The sequence below is a fragment of the Oncorhynchus keta genome, chromosome 12 (genome assembly GCF_023373465.1).
Source record: "Oncorhynchus keta strain PuntledgeMale-10-30-2019 chromosome 12, Oket_V2, whole genome shotgun sequence".
In the NCBI taxonomy this organism is placed as follows: domain Eukaryota; kingdom Metazoa; phylum Chordata; class Actinopteri; order Salmoniformes; family Salmonidae; genus Oncorhynchus; species Oncorhynchus keta.
The window spans coordinates 48,848-67,959 of record NC_068432.1 but is presented as its reverse complement, the minus strand read 5'-3'; the positions used below and the strand labels follow the sequence as shown (position 1 = coordinate 67,959).

The 19,112-nt window shown below is 41.1% G+C and overlaps 1 protein-coding gene across 1 annotated transcript; it reads right to left on the bottom strand.

Annotated features, from left to right (window-relative positions):
• Positions 1 to 144: 144 nt before the first annotated feature.
• pfdn1 (prefoldin subunit 1) lies at positions 145 to 17,743 on the bottom strand. Its single transcript, XM_035755335.2, has 4 exons — positions 17,616 to 17,743; positions 16,815 to 16,981; positions 13,855 to 13,939; positions 145 to 549 (listed from the first exon to the last, which is right to left on the bottom strand). The coding sequence occupies exons 1-4, from the start codon at positions 17,682 to 17,684 to the stop codon at positions 466 to 468; spliced, it is 405 nt and encodes a 134-aa protein (XP_035611228.1). The 5' UTR covers positions 17,685 to 17,743; the 3' UTR covers positions 145 to 465.
• Between the last annotated feature and the right edge of the window lie 1,369 nt (positions 17,744 to 19,112).

The following is a 19,112-nucleotide window of genomic DNA, read 5'->3' as shown; positions in this document are numbered from 1 at the left end:
AATCGTGCACATGCAAAAACACACACACACACACACACACACACACACACGAATCAATTAAGTCTACCCTTGACTGATTAAACAGTCACACCAGCAGCCAACAAGTGCAATAAGCCTCTAAAATAAACACAAGGCACAATCCTCTCGTTTCAATACCCATTTTTATTATCATATCAACAAACTGCAGCAGTAACAAACAAAAAAAGTTGAGAAGTTAAAATGACATTGCAAGACACAGTCCAAGATGATTATTTAATGTTAAGATACAGTCCCTTCAGATTGTATAACTTAACAGGGCAGATGTTACAGTACTGGCAGAGAAGCAAGAAAACCTCAGACTCCATATGGAGAACAGCAGCTGCTTGGTCAGTCATTAAGGTTTACTGTAGCCGGTTATAAAATACACAAATTTCAGAGGGAAGTCACAAATTAGTGAAAGTATGCGTTTGTATTAGTGTTTCAATTTCACTGGGCCCTCCTGGACATGAGCATTTCTCTGATGTTGTCCTCAGCATCCTTCACAGTGCGCTCCAGGTACGTCTTCTTTTGCTGTAGAGAGGACAAAAAGGACAGATTCAGTCAACCACTCATTTACCCATCATGACCTCAGAGGGATATTTTCCTTTTTCATTTCTGGAGATGGCAGAGGTCTTCACAATACTGGGGAACACGAGGAATGGATACATGTCTACACAAATATGCCTACATACAGAGACACATTCTAAATAGTATTTCCTGAAACGTTAAAACGTTCTGTACAAAGAACTATCCAAATATCCACCCCTGGAGCCAGTTTCAATGAAAAGTTACTCTGCACGAAGTTCTCAATGCTGCAGGGAAAAGGCCACATGTGCCACGGACACCTGGTGAGCGAGTCGGAGAATGTGGCCATAAAGGGACATTACAGCACCTTTCACAGATAGTTCAGGATCAATTCGATACACATCACCGACACCGCAACGCTATAGACCAGGCACATAATTTCTGTTAATATGAATGTATAGGCCTACAGTCAGTCAAGTAATAACAAAGGGTGCTATTCCTACCCAGTCGGTCTTGCTCCACAGAATATATGGGCCTATAACAGAGAATAGGGGGATGTGCACTGCATGACCAAAAGTACGTGGAAATCTCATTCCAAAATCATGGGTATTGATGTGGAGTTGGTCCCCCCCGTTGCTGCTATAACAGCCTCTACTCTTCTGGGAAGGCTTCCCACTAGATGTTGGAACATTGCTGCGGGGACTTGCTTCTATTCAGCCACAAGGGCATTAGTGAGATCGGCACTGATGTTGGGTGCTTGGGCCTGGCTCGCAGTCAGGAGTTCAAATTCATTCTAAAAGGTGTTCGATGGGGTTGAAGTGAGGGATGTGTGCAGGCCAGTCAAGTTCTTCCACACCGATCTTGATAAACCATTTCTGTATGGACCTCACTTTGTGCACGGGGGCATTGTCATGCTGAAATAGGAAAGGGTCTTCCCCAAACTGTTGCCACAAAGTTGGAAGCACAGAATCATCTAGAATGTAATTGTACAGTGGCGAGAAAAAGTATGTAAACCTGTTGAAAATACCTGGATTTCTGCATAAATTGGTCATTTAATTTGATCTGATCTTCAGCTAGGACACAAAAAGACAGTCTGCTTAAACTAATAAAACAAACAATTATACGTTTTCATGTCTTCATTTAACACACCATGTAAACATTCATAGCACACGTTGTAAAAAGTATGTCAACCCTTGGATTTAATAAACTGGTTGCCCCTCGTTTGGCAGCAAGATCCTCAACCAAATGTTTTCTGTAGTTGCGGATCAGACCGGATCAGATGGTCCGGAGGAATTTTGCACCATTCCTCTTTACAAAATTGTTTCAGTTCAGCAATATTCTTGGGATGGCTGGTGTGAACTGCTCTCTTTGGGGTCATGCCACAGCATCTCAGTCGGGTTGAGGTCAGGACTCTGACTGGGCCACTCCAGAAGGCGTATTTTCTTCTGTTGAAGCTATTCTGTTGATTTACTTCTGCGTTTTGGATCATTGTCCTGTTGCATCTTCTGTTGAGCTTCAATTGGTGGACAGATAGCCCAACATTCTCCTGCAAATGTTTTGATAAACTTGGGAATTCATTTTTCCGTCAATGATAGCAAGCTGTCCAGGCCCTGAGGCAGCCCCAAACCATGATGCTCACATCACCATACTTTACAGTTGGGATGAGGTTGATGTTGGTGTGCTGTGCCTTTTTTTCTCCACACATAGTGTTGTGTGTTCCTTCCAAACAACTCAACTTTAGTTGAAAATATGCCAGTAGTGCTGTGGAACATCCACGTGCAGTTTTGCAAACTTCAGACGTGCAGCAATGGTTTTTTTGGACAGCAGTGGCTTCTTCCGTGGTGTCCTCCCATTCTTGTTTAGTGTTTTACGTATCGTAGACTTGTCAAGAGATGTTAGCATGTTCCTGAGATTTCTGTAAGGCTTTAGCTGACACTCTAGGATTCTTCTTAACCTCATTGAGAATTCTGTGCTGTCCTCTTGCAGTCATCTTTGCAGGACGGCCACTCCTAGGGAGAGTAGCAACAGTGCTGAACTTTCTCCGTTTATAGACAATTTGTCTTACCGTGGACTGATGAACATCAAGGCTTTTAGAAATACTTTTGTAACCCTTTCCAGCTTTATGCAAGTCAACAATTCTTCATCTTAGGTCTCCTGAGTTCTCTTTTGTTCGAGGCATGGTTCACATCCGGCAATGCTTCTTGTGATTAGCAAACTCAAATTTTGTGATTTTTTTTATAGGGCAAGGCAGCTCTAACCAACGTCTCTAATCTCGTCTCATTGATTGAACTCCAGGTTAGCCGACTCCTGACTCCAACTTTTGGATTAGCCATTAGCCTTTTCCAACCTATACTGTGAGTGTTAAAATTATGTATTCAATATAGACAAGAAAATACAATAATTTGTGTTTTATTAGTTTAAGCACACTGTCTGTCTATTGTTGCGACTTAGATGAAGATCAAATCAAATTTGATGACCAATTTATGCAGACATCCAGGTAATTCCCTTCACCCCAACTAAGGTGCCCGGACCTTACAGCCCTAGAGCATTATCCCTCCTCCACCAAACTTTACATTTGGCACTATGCATTGGGGCAGGTAGTGTTCTCCTGGCATCCGCCAAACTCAGATTTGTCTGTCGGACTGCCAGATGGTGAAGCGTGATTCATCACTCCAGAGGACATTTCCACTGCTCCAGAGTCCAATGGCAGTGAGCTTTACACTACTCCAGCCGACGCTTGGCATTGTGCATGGTAATCTTAGGCTTGTCTATCAAACATCTCTGGAGAGACCTGAAAAAAACTGTGCAGCGATGCTCCCCATCCAACCTGGCAGAGCTTGAGAGGATCTGCAGATAAGAATGGGAGCACTCCAACATTTTTGCTTTGTCATTATGGGGTATTTTGTAGATCGATGGAAAAAAATCTATTTAATCAATTTTAGATTAAGGTTGTAACAAAATATGGAAAAAGTTGAGGGGTATGAATACTTTCCGAATGCACTGTAGCGTGTATAATGTTCCTTGTCAAAACATGTTAAGACCCATATCTAAGGCAACATATGTGCCCTCTCACCAGTGTGGAATGCAGGAAAATTGAGCCTTTTGTTTATTCACAGATTTATGTTACGGTCAAAAACTAACGTAGCCGAGTGACGAAGCCCAAGGGGCCATCCCATTAAACAAGAATTATTAGGGACGCCCTATTGACCTCAAACAGGCAGTGTCATGGAGTCAATATACCCTCATCTACTGTTGAGCTTATGGAATCAATGCTGGTCCTCTTGCATTTATGTGGGTGGCTGTCAGGTCAGTGAGTCTTGTTGTACAGTGCATGGATCCTCACGTATGCGATGACCAGCTCTGAGGACTTGAGCCAGGGCAACAATGGCAAGCTAGAAAGACTGCACACAGACAGAACAACAAATAGACCCGTTGTCATGTCGGGTCCCTGCATCAGATGCAGAGGAAGCCTATTCTGAACTAATGCTGTTGCACACTTGATGTTATCGAAGTTTCTAACAAATGTCAACAGAACAATTCTGCCAATGATTACTTGACATTTACTGATGACTCATAGCCCTATTTACTGTGCCTTAAAGTATTCATACGCCTTGACCTAGTCAACATTTTGTTGCGTTTCAGCCTGAATTCAAAATGGATTAAATAGACTTGTTCTCTCACCCAATACCACATAATGACAAAGTGAAAACATATTTTTAGAAATGGTTGCAAATGGATTCAAAATGAAATACAGAAATATGTCATATATTTTTCTTTCATGAGACCACGCCCAAATCCCCATCATTCGCCGAAAGAAAAGACGGAGATACAGGGGGCGGAGGTCAGGGTGCCTTGTGAGAACTTGTTGGCGAGTGGTTAAACTGCATCTACCATCCGTCCTATTGGCCAACGTGCAATCGCTGGAAACTGAACTGGATGTTCTACGATCAAGACTATCCTACCAACGGGACATTAAAAACTGCAATATTTTATGTTTCACCGAGTCGTAGCTGAACGACGACATGGACAATATAGAGCTGGCTGGGTTTTCCGTGCATTAGCAGGACAGAGCAGCTACATCTGGTAAGACGAGGGGCAGGGGTGCGTGTCTATTTGTCAATAACTGGTGTGCGATGTCTAATATTAGAGAAGTCTCGAGGTATTGCTCGCCTGAGACAGAGTACATCATGATAAATTGTAGACCACACTATCTACAGAGAGAGTTCTCATCTATATTATTCGTAGTCATCTATTTACCACCACAAACCAATACTGGCACTAGGACCGCTCTCAAAGAGCTGTATAAGGCCAAAAGCAAACAAGAAAATGCTCATCAGGGACTTTAGTGCAGGCAAACTTAAATCCGTTTAACCTCATTTCTACCAGCATGTTAAATGTGCAACCAGAGGGGGAAAAAAATAAAAACTTTAGACCACCTTTACTCCACACACAGAGACAACAACAAAGCTTTCCCTTACCCTCCATTTGGCAAATCTGACCATAACAAAACTAAAGAAGGAAGTACCAGTGACTCGCTAAATACGGAAGTGGTCAGATGACGGGGATGCTACGCTACAGGACTGGAATATGTTTCCGGGATTCATCCAATGGCATTGAGGAGTATACCACCTCAGTCACCGGCTTCATCAATGAGTGCATCGACGACGTCATCTCCACAGTGACCGTAAGTACATATCCCAACCAGAAGCCATGGATTACAAGCAACATCCGAACCGAGCTAAAGGCTAAAGCCGCCGCTTCAAGGAGCTGGACACTAAACTGGACGCTTATAAGAAATCCCGCTATGCCCTCAGACGAACCATAAAAACAGGCAAAGCGTCAATATAGGACTAAGATTGAATCCTACTACACTGGTACTGACGCTCGTCGGATGTGGCAGGGATTGCAAACTATTACGGACAACAAAGGGAAACACAGCCGAGAGCTGCCGAATGACGTGAGGCTACCAGACGAGCTAAATGCCTTTTATGCTCGCTCGAGGCAAGCAACACTGAAGCATGCATGAGAGGACCAGCTGTTCCGGACAACAGTGTGATTACGCTCTCCATGTCCGATGTGAGCAAGACCTTTAAACAGGTTAACATTCACAAAGCTGCGGGGCCAGACTTATTACCAGGACGTGTAGTCAAAGCACGCACGGACCAACTGGCAAGTGTCTTCACTGACATTTTCAACCCGTACCTGGCCAAGTCTGTAATACCTACATGTTTCAAGCAGACCACCATAGTCCCTGTGCCCAAGAAAGGGAAGGTAACCTGCCTAAATGACTACCGCCCCGTAGCACTCACGTCGGTAGCCATGAAGTGCTTTCAAAGGCTGGTCATGGCTCAAATCAACACCATCATCCCAGAAACCCTAGACCCATTTCAATTTGCATACAACATATCCACAGATGATGCAATGTCAATCGCACTACACTCTCCCCTTTCACACCCGGACAAAAGGAACACCTATGTCAGAAAACTGTTCAATGACTACAGCTCAGCGTTCAATACCATAGTGCCCTCAAAGCGCATCACTAAGCTTAGGACCCTGGGACGAAACACCCTCTGCAACTGGATCCTGGACTTCCTGACAGTGATGGTAAGGGTAGGCAGCAACACATGACACACTGATCCTCAACACGGGGACCCCTCAGGGGTGTGTGCTTAGTCCCCTCCTATACACCGTTCACCCACGACTGCCTTGCCAAGCACGACTCCAACACCATCATCAAGTTTGCTGATGACAAAGGTGGTAGGTCAGATCACCAACAATGATGATACAGCCTATAGGGAGGTGGTCAGAGACCTGGCAGTGTGGTGCCAGGCCAACAATCTCTCCATCAATATGAGCAAGACAAAAGGAGCTGATCGTGGACTACAGGAAAAGGAGGGCCAAACAGGCCCCCATTAACATCAACGGGGCTGAAGTGGAGCAGGTCGAGAGTCCAAACACACCAATATAGTCATGAAGAGGGCACGACAACACCTTCTCCCCCCCCCCAGGAGACTGAAAGGATTTGGCATGGGTCCCCAGATCCTCAAAAAGTTCTACAGCTGCACCATCGAGAGCATCCTGACCGATTGCATCACCGCCTGGTATGGCAACTGCATGGCATCTGACCACAAGGCGCAACAGAAGGTAGTGCGTACGGCCCAGTACATCACTGGGGCCAAGCTTCCTGCCATCAAGGACCTATATACTAGGCGATGTCTGAAGAAGGTCCAAAAAGTTGTCAAAGACTCCAGTCACTCAAGTAGACTGTTCTCTCTGCTACTGCACGCAAGCGGTCCAGCTCCAAAAGGCTCCTTCAATTTCAAGCCATTAGACTGATGAACAATCAAACAGCCACTTGGACTATTTACATTGCCCTCCCCCATTTTCTTTTACACTGCTGCTACTCACTGTTTATTATCTATGCATAGTCACTTCACCCCTACCTACATGTACAAATTTCCTCGAGTAACCTGTACCCCTCTGCACATTGACTCAGTACCGGTAGCCACTGTACATATTGACTCAGTACCGGTAGCCACTGTACATACTAGAGGTCAACCGATTATGATTTTTCAACGCCGATACCGATAATTGGAGGACCAAAAAAGCCGATAACGATTAATCGGACGATTTTTAAAATGTATTTGTAATAATGACACTTACAACAATACTGAATGAACACTTATTTTAACTTAACTCAATAAAATCAATTTAGCCTCAAATAAATAATGAAAAATGCTAAATTTGGTTTAAATAATGCAAAAACAAAGTGTTGGAGAAGAAAGTAAAAGCGCAATATGTGCCATGTAAGAAAGCTAACGTTTAAGTTCCTTGCTCAGAACATATGAAAGCTGGTGGTTCCTTTTAACACAAATCCTCAATATTCCCAGGTAAGAAGTTTTAGGTTGTAGTTATTATAGGAATTATAGGACTATTTCTCTCTATACAATTTGTATTTCATTAACCTTTGACTATTGGATGTTCTTTAAGGCACTTTAGTATTGCCAGTGTAACAGTATAGCTTCCGTCCCTCTCCTCGCCGCTACCTGGGCTCGAACCAGGAACACAACGACAACAGCCACCATCGAAGCAGCGTTACCCATGCAGAGCAAGGGGAACAATCACTCCAAGTCTCAGAGCGAGTGACGTTTGAAACGCTATTAATGTGCACCCCGTTAACTGGCTTTTTCTGTTTACTATGGGTACGCAATTCCTCCAAAGGGGGCAGTAATTCTGCCGAGCTCTAACTGGTTACTAACTACCAATTGGATACCACGAAATTGGGGAGAAAAAGGAGTAAAAATAAATAAAAAAAAACATTAGGTCTTACTTTAATAAAAAATAGAATTTAGGCTATTAACTTCTTAAGCGCACCCGACATGCAGGCGTCCCATCTAGCCATCTGGAAATGCAAATGTGCTACGCTAAATGCTAATAGCACTCGTTAAAACTCAAACGTTCATTAAAACACACATGCAGGGTACTGAATTAAAGCTACACTCGTTGTGAATCCAGCCAACAAGTCAGATTTTTAAAATGCTTTTCGGCGAAAGCATGAGAAGCTATTATCTGATAGCATGCAACACCCCGAAATACCTGAAGGGGACGTCAACAAAATAATTAGCATAGCCGGCGCTACACAAAACGCAGAAATAAAATATTAAACATTCATTACCTTTGACGATCTTCTTTGTTGCCACCCCGAGATGTCCCATAAACATCACTATTGGGTATTTTTTTCAATTTAATCGGTCCATATATACCCTAAATATCGATCTATGGAAAGTGTGTGATACAGGAAAAAAGACTGTTTTAAAACGCAACGTCATTTTTTAAAATTAAAAAAGTCGACGATAAACTTTCACAAAACACTTCGAAATACTTTTGTAATCCAACTTTAGGTATTAGTAAACGTTAATAATCTATCAAATTGATCACGGGGCGATGTGTATTCAATAGCTCCACGTCTTGAACTCATGGTGGAAAATTTCTCATCCAAAACATCCTGTCGGAGACCGGAAGGAATTGGCTCTCTCTTACTCGTTTGACCAAGAAAGAAAGCCCAGGCAATTGACAAGACTGGTGACATCCTGTGGAAGCTGTAGGACTTGCAATCTCATCCCCATATAATTTGGTTTCCCATAAACAATACATGCAAGTGGCGCAATTGATACTTTTTCCAGTTTTCAGTGATCAGTTTCTCTTGCGCTTTTCGATGAAACACAGGCTCTGTTATAGTCACAGCCGTGATTTAACCAGTTTTAGAAACGTCAGAGTGTTTTCTATCCACACATACTAATCATATGCATATACTATATTCCTGGCATGAGTAGCAGGACGCTGAAATGTTGCGCGATTTTTAACAGAATGTTTGAAAAAGTAGGGGGTAGGCTTAACAGGTTTTAACAAAATGTGGAATAGGTCAAAGGGTATGAATACTTTCCGAAGGCATTCTATTTGATTTCAATCACTTTGATGGTACCCCTTTTGATTCGAACAAAAATGTCATACATATTTGCTCACGGTAAAAGTGGTTTTATATAATTTAAAAGCTCTCTTTTTTTTACCTTTAAAATTATTTATTTTTCTCACTTTCTTAGGGTGTAGATTAGACCCTATTTTACATCATCCGAGGTGTTTGTGTTGTGCCTGCCATTGGTTGAGACACAGCATACTCTTGAATACAGACTGGGTGTCATTTCAAATCGTAGAAATAGATTTCATACAATGGACATTCAGACCACTGCAATTTAGCTGGCACATCATTGAAATTGAAACGTCCAAATAGTTCCACAGATTGCCACTGGTCCACCCACCATTGAATGTCTGTTCTACTATCGATGTTATTATGATTTCAATAGGTTTCCTATGGGTGATTGAGAGTATAATTTAAAACTGATATTCTCGTTCAAGTCAACATTCTGTCGTAGGAGATTCAGAATTTGTTGGTAACATATGTAAGATGTTTTATATTCATCAAATGTGTGTAAGTTAATTCTCATCAGAATGGTATTTTTATATAATACTGTGGCGAGGTTGCAGTTATCTGTTCTATGTCAAGACTAAGTTGCATGGGCCGCTGAGAGGTCAAAGTGTCATCATGTATAAACATATCTTTTACTCCCTACCTTTCCCAGTGGGGAAAGGAGGGTGGCAGTGTCTGGAATCATTCTATGCTCCCTCTAATGTTGTTTCTATCTTAACCTATAGCCTCATTCTCCTCTCCGTGAGTTTGTAGTATCTAAATGACCATTTGATATATGCCTGTTGATTTGGAGGACTGGTTTATGGTTCTGGGGTTTGGGAAAGACAAAGCTGAATGATGAATTATGTCTATGCTGTCTGACTATGTGTGATCTTTGCTATAAAGGATCCCATTTTGCCATTGTGTGGGGACTCAACTTTTCATTAGAGATACTGAACTGTTGAAAGTCAAAATGCTATAGAGCTTATATAATTAAAAATGGACGTTGATAACTAACTCTGACTTGTGTGTGTGGTTTGCTCCCATGATTTGGTAAATAGAGGAAATTTCCACGACAATTCTCTGATGTAATATAATAATAATAATAATAATATATGCCATTTAGCTGACGCTTTTATCCAAAGCGACTTACAGTCATGTGTGCATACATTCTACGTATGGGTGGTCCCGGGAATCGAACCCACTACCCTGGCGTTACAAGCGCCATGCTCTACCAACTGAGCCACAGAAGTGTGTGTTGCCAGTTAATTTCTATTTCATTCCCATTTTAATACATTTATCAGCCAAAACATGGCACCCACGCTGTATTCAAGAGCATGTTGTGTCTCAACCGGTGGCGGGCACAACACAAACACCTCAGATTATGTAAAATAAGGTCTAAGCTACAACATTTGCGTAAATGAAAATAATTTACATTGAAGGTTTAAAAAATAAAAAATAAAAATAAATGTTTAAGAATTTTATTTTAACAAATTGTTTTCAAGAAACTATACAAGAGTTTGCCAACTCTGTTTGTAAGCTTTTAAACTATATAAAACTCAACCGTTTGTCTTTTCCAGTGATGAAGAAATGGATGGTAGGGTATGCAAAACGAGTCAACTTTGAGCCCCTCTATCTCCTGAATATTTTGGCATTCAGGTCTAAAAAGTTACTTTTCAGGACCACTTCAACCATGTGCAAATATGTATGGACATTTGTTAAAATCAAAATGGGTGCGGTCAAAAAGTGATTGAAATCAAATGGAATGACCCCAAAACAAACATTTCCATTTCATATATGGATGCAAATTGGTTCTTTGAACACCATGAGGTTGCTGCTGAAGTGTTAAATGGCTATGTAACCAACATCTACCCACCCTCCCAAACCCCAAGGGTAATAACAATAAATCACCCCTTAATAACCCGTTGAAAAAGAGAAGAACTATAACAGAGGCCGCTGACAGTTGTTTAAAAGACATGTCATCACCCACCACAATGACAGTCTGTACAATGGCCAAAGCAGTGCCTCATTAACGTCATTGTTACTGCAGTCATCACACATACCTGGGTATCATGAGGGGAAGCAGGCCCACTGGAATACTGATGACATCATGTAACCTCATAAATTACCAGTGGAACCCCTCTGAGATGAGTTCATGCACGGACACGAGAGAACTTCCAGGCTGGATCTAAATACAGTGTGAATGGGTCCATTGGTGGCAACCCTGGGCTCCCGAGTGGCACAGCGGTCTAAAGCTCTCCATCTCAGTGCTAGAGGCGTCACGACAGACACCCTGGTTCAAATCCAGGCTGTATCACAACCGGCTGTGATTGGGAGTCCCATAGCGCAGCGAAAAATTGGCCCAGCGTTGGCCGTCATTGTAAATAAGAATTTGTTCTTAAGTGACTTGCTTAGTTAAATAAAAAGGTTAAAACATTTAAATTATTTAAATATTTAAATTATTAAAAAAATACAAAAATGGGTCTCTCTGTACACAGGTGTGATAAAAATGAAATGACATCCCAAAGAGTAAAGTCACTCAGGGTCTGAGATAGGAGTCATTCACTGACAGTGGGAAGCAGTTAGCCTTTACAAACAGCGAGCAGTCTTGTTTTTGGCAACAAAAGCATATAGAACAAAGAAGACTCTCCAAAAGTTCAAAACCATAAATGTGGTCTGCCATTTGCAGTCTTCCAGCTGACAAGCTATTTGTTTTTGTAGCACTAGCCACACAGTAACCATGGGAAACAGCACAGACTAATGAAAAAGAAAATGGCTGGGAGGCATTAGTTGGCAAAAAAAAAGGAAAATAACATCTGTTTGACATGCCAGTTTTATTACGAGTGAGTGAGGCTATGACCACAATCCTGTCCCGTAAGAGGGGAACCCTGGGCGTCGCTCCAGAGCCACGAGCATAGAGTTGACCAGGGTGATGTCATGGGCTTGTCTGGGATTACACCACACCACTAGACAAGGCCACATTCAGACCCAGGGCCAGAAACCACACATACAGAGCTTTCAGAAAGTATTCACATGTTTACAAACTAATTAAAAATGAAAAGGTGAAATGTCTTGAGTCAATAAGTATTTAACCCCTTTGTTATGGCTAGCCGAAATACAGTGCATTCGGAAAGTATTCAGACCGGTTGACTTTTTCCCATCTTGCTGCGTTACAACCTTATTCTAAAACGGATTAAATGATATACAATTTCCCATCAATCTACACATAGTATCCAATAATGACAAAGCAAATACAGGTTTTTAGAAATGTTTGCAAAGGTATAAATTTGTTTTAAAAATGAAACACCTTATTTACATAAGTATTCAGACACTTAGCTATGACACTCAAAATTGAGCTCAGGTGCATCCTGTTTCCATTGATCATCCTTGATGTTTCTACAACTTGATTGGACATGATTTGGAAAGGCACACACCTGTCTATATAAGGTCCCACAGTTGACAGTGCATGTCAGAGCAAAAACCAAGCCACGAGGTCGAAGGAATTGTCCATATAGCTCCGAGACAGGGTTGTGTCTAAGCACAAATCTGGGGAAGCATACCAAAACATTTCTGTTTCGGCTCAATTGTTTCGAGCAGGACACAATGCTCGTTTCCACAAGGACGAAACTAGGAACTGCTCTTCTGATCGAATGCAGACAAAAGACCACAGTGTGAAACATTAGTTTAAAAATTTAAAAAAGATCCAGCGGACGGCATTCTTTGTGACCAATATTTCCTGTGGTGTATGGGAGTTTTGTCCCCATTGGGCCATGTTCTTGACAGGTCAGGTTGGAAAGTCATTCTGACATGATACATCTCACGCCACAGGTTCAATCAAGGTTGTTGGGGTTAATAAACGCCATGTTATTTGCATTTCTATGTACTTCAGAAATAGGAGTGAAACCCCAACTCAACACCCAGGAAAAGCTATTTGTGTCTGCTGAAACTTGAGTAAGGAACAGCTCTTGGAGTTCCACTTAAAGATGCTACAGAGAAGTTGTGGGAGTGTTTGTCTCTCTTGTTTGTCTCTCTGTCACTTTCTATATCTAAACACATAGCGGAGAGAATTCCATGCTTGCTGCGCTAAAGAGGTGGTTCTCTCAGTCACTTCCGCCATGGCCTGATAACCCAGTGTCACTGTCAAGTTGCTCAAGTTGCTCGAAATAGACAGGGCCATTCACACAGCCACTGACTTCATAAGGGAAGAACACATTTGTATATTTTAGAAGTGAATAATATATTATTTGCACCATTTGTATTTGGCAAGCATGAGATGCCTGTTTTTTCAGATATCTGTTTCAACCCAATATAAAAATGCCCTTAAGCCATCATTCATTTGGTCTCAAATATTAGGAGCATACATGGTACAGAAAATGATACAGGTGGAGACTGCAGAGAGAAAACAAACATCTGTTTCTGATTTTTTTAAAGAGCGGCTGTGGAAGGAATGCAATAACTGGTTTTAGGGCACACAGTGTATTGACTACAACATCTACAGTAGGGTTTGGGTCAATTCAGAAAGTGACTGGAAATTCAATTCATGAGTTGCATTTCAATTCACTTCCTTAACTGAGGGAATGTAAAAGTGAATCGATCCCAACACTGATCTACAGGAAGTCTTAAGCTAAGTGGGAGAGATATCGAGGACTGAACCTTTGAAATATTCAAAAGTGTCTGGATCTGTGCACACATAGGCGGCAGGTAGCCTAGTTATTAGAACGTTGGGCCAGTAACTGAAAGGTTCGTGGATCAAATCCCCGAGCTGATTGTAAATAAGATTTTGTTCTTAAGTGACTTGCCTAGTTAAATTTAAAAAATTTAAAATATGCGCCAATATTACTGCATACCTCAAGCTCCTTAATTTTCTCATCTGCGGTCTTCTGTTTGTAAGTCAGCTGTGTGTTGATATCTTCTTTAGACTGCAAGATGAACCTGAGAGAGCGAGAGACGAGAGCATTAAGTCAGTGTGTGAGGTGTCTCAAAAACCCAACCCTAGGCAACAGCAGAGACTAGGGTCTGGTTTGTTTCAATGACGGACTCTTTTAGCATAGAGCGGGGGCTCCAACAGGTCAATCGCAAGCAACCAGTAGCTCGCAGCCCACATAGGAGTAGCTCGCCGAACAACTCAGAAAGTACATGCAATATTTCATGTTTTCTACTGCAAACTGTCATAAACAAATCTCACAAGTATCAGACACCACAAGCTCCCGGCTACTATCTAATAAACGGAACATTGACATTATCCCACACCTGGTTAAACACTATTGGCGTAAAAAGCCAAACATAATACAATATCTGCCAATTAATTTCCAGCAATATAGCCTGTCTGTGTGGTGCATGCGTTTCTCTATCACTGTGCGTGTAACAGAAATACTTTCCCCAAAACCTTTTCAATTAAATGTTAAGTGCAAAGTAGGCTTACCTGGCAGAAGTATATCATGAGTAAGTATATAATTTGTATCTACCATGTTATTTGCTAACTGACATGAAATGAGCAGCAGCCGTACAGAACCATTGCTAGACCGGCACATTTCTCACTCGCTAGATGCACAATTAAAAGGCCCAGATGCGCAATTAAAGGGGAATTACGCACACAAACACACAAAAAAATTGTTTTCTTCAAGACCTAAAAAAAAAATGGTATTCTAATGTGATTTAAGCATTGACATGGATAACTCAGAGTATACAGCTCTGGAAAAAAATTAAGAGACCACTGCAAAATTATCAGTTTCTCTGGTTTTACTATTTATAAGTATGTGTTTGGGTAAAATTAACATTTCTGTTTTATTCTATAAACTACTGACAATATTTCTCCCAAATTCCAAATACAAATATTGTCATTTAGAGCATTTATTTGCAGAAAATGAGAACTGGTTAAAATAACAAAAAAGATGCAGTGTTGTCAGACCTCGAATAATGCAAAGAAAATAAGTTCATATTCATTTTTAAACAAAACAATACTAATAATGCTTGATCTTTGGAAGAGCTCAGAAATCAATATTTGGTGGAATAACCCTGATTTTCAATCACAGCTTTCATGCGTCTTGGCATGCTCTCCACCAGTCTTTCACATTGATGTTGGATGACTTCATGCCACTCCTGGCGCAAAAATTCAAGCAGCTCGGCTTTGTTTGATGGCTTGTGACCATCCATCTTCCTCTTGATCACATTCCAGAGGTTTCAATAGGGTTCAGGTCTGGAGATTGGGCTGGCCATAACAGGGTCTTGATCTGGTGGTCCTCCATCCACACCTTGATTGACATGGCTGTGTGGCATGGAGCATTGTCCTACTGCAAAAACCCTAGATACCTAGTTTGCGTCAACTATTATTATCCAACGCATACAATGACATTCAAGACCATTCTGTGCTTCCGATTTTGTTTGGGGAAGTCCCTTTCCTGTTCCAGCATGACAATGCCCCCGTGCACAACACAAGGTCCATAGAGAAATGGTTTGTCCAGATCGGTGTGGAAGAACTTAACTGGTCTGCACAGAGCTCTGATCTCAACCCCATCAAATACGTTTGGGATGAATTGGAATGCCTACTGTGAGCCAGGCCTAATCGCCCAACATCAGTGCCCGACCTCACTAATGCTCATTGCCGAACGGAAGCAAGTCCCCGCAGCAATGTTCCAACATCTAGTGGAAAGCCTTCCCGGAAGAGTGGGGACTGTTATAGCAGCAAAGGTGGGACCAACTCCATAATAAATACTATGATTTGTAATGAGATTCGACAAGCAGGTGTCCACATACTTCTGGTCATGTAGTGTATGCTTTGATTTCTAAGACATTCTAAGGTTTGTAGCATTCACAACTAAAGTTCCCAAATAACAAAATTTAGCATATAGGACCTGTTTCAAATGATCCCTTTTACACTCACTTCATATGCGCACTCGCTCCATAATGGTAAAAATATCATTTCTATTTCATTCAGCTGAGTTCAATTATATTCTTCTTACTATAAAATCATAATATAAAATAATGTCACGGGACTGATAAGAATATCTTGTCAGCTAAATGAACATGCCAACCTATGGCAATGAACATAGCCAGATAACTAACATAACATTGGGCTCCCGAGTGGCGCAGCAGTCTAAGGCACTGCAACTCCCTTGTATCACAACCGGCCGTGATTGGGAGCCCCATAAGGCAGCACATAATTGGCCCGAATTTGTTCATAATTGGCTTGCCTAGTTAAATAAATGTTAAATAAATAAATATAAAAAAAATATATATATATATATAAAAACGAATTCTGTTCTTCTGAAATACATTTTCTTTATATCATGTTTCTTTAGAACTGACTAAAATAAATAATGGATTTATAGTGATGGTGTATATTTGGCATGACAGCGGTATTTTGCATGACAATAACTAGCTGACAATTTCATGCCCGCCACAGGCCTTGTTGGGGTTGCAAGAATTTTCAGATATGAAAATGGGGTTGTGGGCAAAAAAGTTTGGGAAACTGCAAAATGTTCTTTGCACCCCATGACAAAATGTATAGAATTGAAGGAAATCAGCTTTTAACCTGTAAAATTCTCTCCACCATCAAGAGTTTGTGTCATAAACAGTGCTTGTCCCCATTTGAAAAAGACATGGTGAGTTTTATAATAATAAAAATATATAACATTTAATGGTGTTACTCATAACTATTTATAACAAATGTTACATATATATATATATGTATCTGTTATAATTCATATATAGGCTACATGAATACATACATAAGGACTACCTATGTTTCTTCATGGGAAGTGTTCTATTAGTGAAATCCAATAGTAAACAGACAGAGAATACTACTCACATGCGTCCTACTCCTTCATACATGCGGGTGTTGTCTGGTAGGGTTTTTATTTCTGCATGTGTCAGGTTGGCATGTTTCTTCATGCGAGTGAGCTGGTCGATCTGAAGATCTGCCAGTTTCGCCTTTTGTTGTGTGTCAATCATTTTCGATTGCAGCTCTGCAAAGGCCTGCATGAACAAATATGACAGCATTATTTCAAACATCAGACCTGCGTTTCTATAAAAATACATATTTGAAATCGCTTGAACAGTGCTCGGTGGGTGGGGTTTACACTTTTAGGATTTTTCTATTGCAATAGGCAAGCTCAAGACTAGCAGAGTTTTAGTAAGTATTTGAAATGATGGCAAATAGTGAACCTAGGTCTGGTCAAAATGATCCCATTGTCCTATCACTGAGGAACCATCTCTGCTCATTATAGCTAGCGTTAGTTAGCAGGCCAGCTATAACAGCCTTGTGCTTGGACTTGTTTTAGTTTTGTTTGACTAGCTAGGTCTAATATTGGCTGATGAAAATGTAAGTGATGACTAATCGTGTCAAATCTTTCATCTAGCTAGTATATACACACTGTTGCTAGATAGCTAACCCAACTGCCACGAGCTAGCTAACTAACTGACGGCGCATGAATTCAGAAACTAACGTTAGCGCACAAGCCATGCAGCATGACTCAATCACATCTTAACGCTTTGATATAAATAACACATACATTTTTGGTAAACTGTTGAATCATTTCCCCGTTACACTTAACTTATTAGACCATTGTATTTGATAGAAAGAATGAAAAGAGGATTTAAATGATTTTACCTTCTTCAGCTCTAAATCTATGGGGGCCGCCATGTTGAACACGAGAACGTAACAACGAACCACGCCCATAAAAGTAGCTTCCAGTTTCTGCCTTGTTCAGCCCGCCCAGAGACGTACTTTTACCATGCATCATTTTATTTGACAAATGGATTTCTGAAAAACATTCGGTTTAATGATTATGGCTGATATAATGTCATATTTTGCCAGCATCATCAAAGCTGTAATACATATTCTCTGTATGTGAGAGTACTATGGCCTCTACCTTTATGGTATACACATATTTAGCGGATGTACCGAAATGATTATGTTTCTTGCTCCAACTATGCAGTAATATCTAACAATACAAGCAAATCTAAAAAGTAAAAGAATGGAATTAATTTAAATTTAGATATTAGGATGAGCCAGAATATGTGCAACACTTTTTCCACATTTTGTTACGTTTACAGCCTTATTCTAAAATAGATTAAAACATTTTTCTACACACAATATCCCATAATAAGAAAGCAATTAGCTTTTAATTAGCACATTTATAAAATAAAACATGTATTAAAATAAAAAATAAAAGTATTCAGATCATTTACTCAGTACTTTGTTGAATCACCTTTGGCAGCGATTACAGCCTGGACTCTTTTTGGGTATGACGCTACAAGCTTGGCACACCTGTATTTGGGGATCTTCTCCCATTCTTCTCTGAAGACCCTCTCAAGCTCAAGTCAGGTTGGAAGGGGAGCGTCGCTGTACAGCTATTTTCAGGTCTCTAGAGATGTTAAATCGAATTCAAGTCCGGGCTCTGGCTGGGCCACTTAAGGACATTCAGAGACTTGTCCCGAAGACACTCCTGCTTTGTCTTGGCTGTGTGCTTAGGGTCGTTGTCCTGTTGGAAGGTTAACCTTTGCCCCAGTCTGAGGTCCTGAGGGCTCTGGAGCAGGTTTCATCAAGGAGCTCTCTGTACTTTGCTCCATTCATCATTCCCTTGATCCTGACTAGTCTCCCAGTCCCTGCCGCTGAAAAACATCCCCACAGCATGATTCTGCCACCACCATGCTTCACCGTAGGGATGGTGCCAGGTTTCCTCCAGACAGACGTGACACTTGTGAAAATGGTTAAATTCTTTTCGGGGTCCTTTCCAGAATGGCGCAAATTCGGCATGTCCGGGGTCACCGTTTTTAAGTCCCGAAAAAAAAAAAAAAAAATCACTTTTTTGTGAAAATGGTTAAAAATTATTTTCGGGGTCCTTTCCAGAATGGCGCAAATTCGGCGTGTCCGGGGTCACCGTTTTAAGTCCCGAAAAAAAAAAAAAAAAAAAAATCACTTTTTGTGAAAATGGTTAAAAATTATTTTCGGGGTCCTTTCCAGAATGGCGCAAATTCGGCATGTCCGGGGTCACCGTTTTTAAGTCCCGAAAAAAAAAAAAAAATCACTTTTTTGTGAAAATGGTTAAAAATTCTTTTCGGGGTCCTTTCCAGAATGGCGCAAATTCGGCATGTCCGGGGTCAC

Excerpts from the sequence above, each read along its gene's own strand:
- pfdn1 (XM_035755335.2), bottom strand. The coding sequence starts at position 17,684 with ATGGGCGTGGTTCGTTGTTACGTTCTCGTGTTCAACATGGCGGCCCCC. Across the intron at positions 13,940-16,814 it reads TATGAAGGAGTAGGACGCAT|GTTCATCTTGCAGTCTAAAG; the intron begins GTGAGTAGTATT and ends TCGCTCTCTCAG. Across the intron at positions 550-13,854 it reads AGAAAATTAAGGAGCTTGAG|CAAAAGAAGACGTACCTGGA; the intron begins GTATGCAGTAAT and ends TCCTCTCTACAG.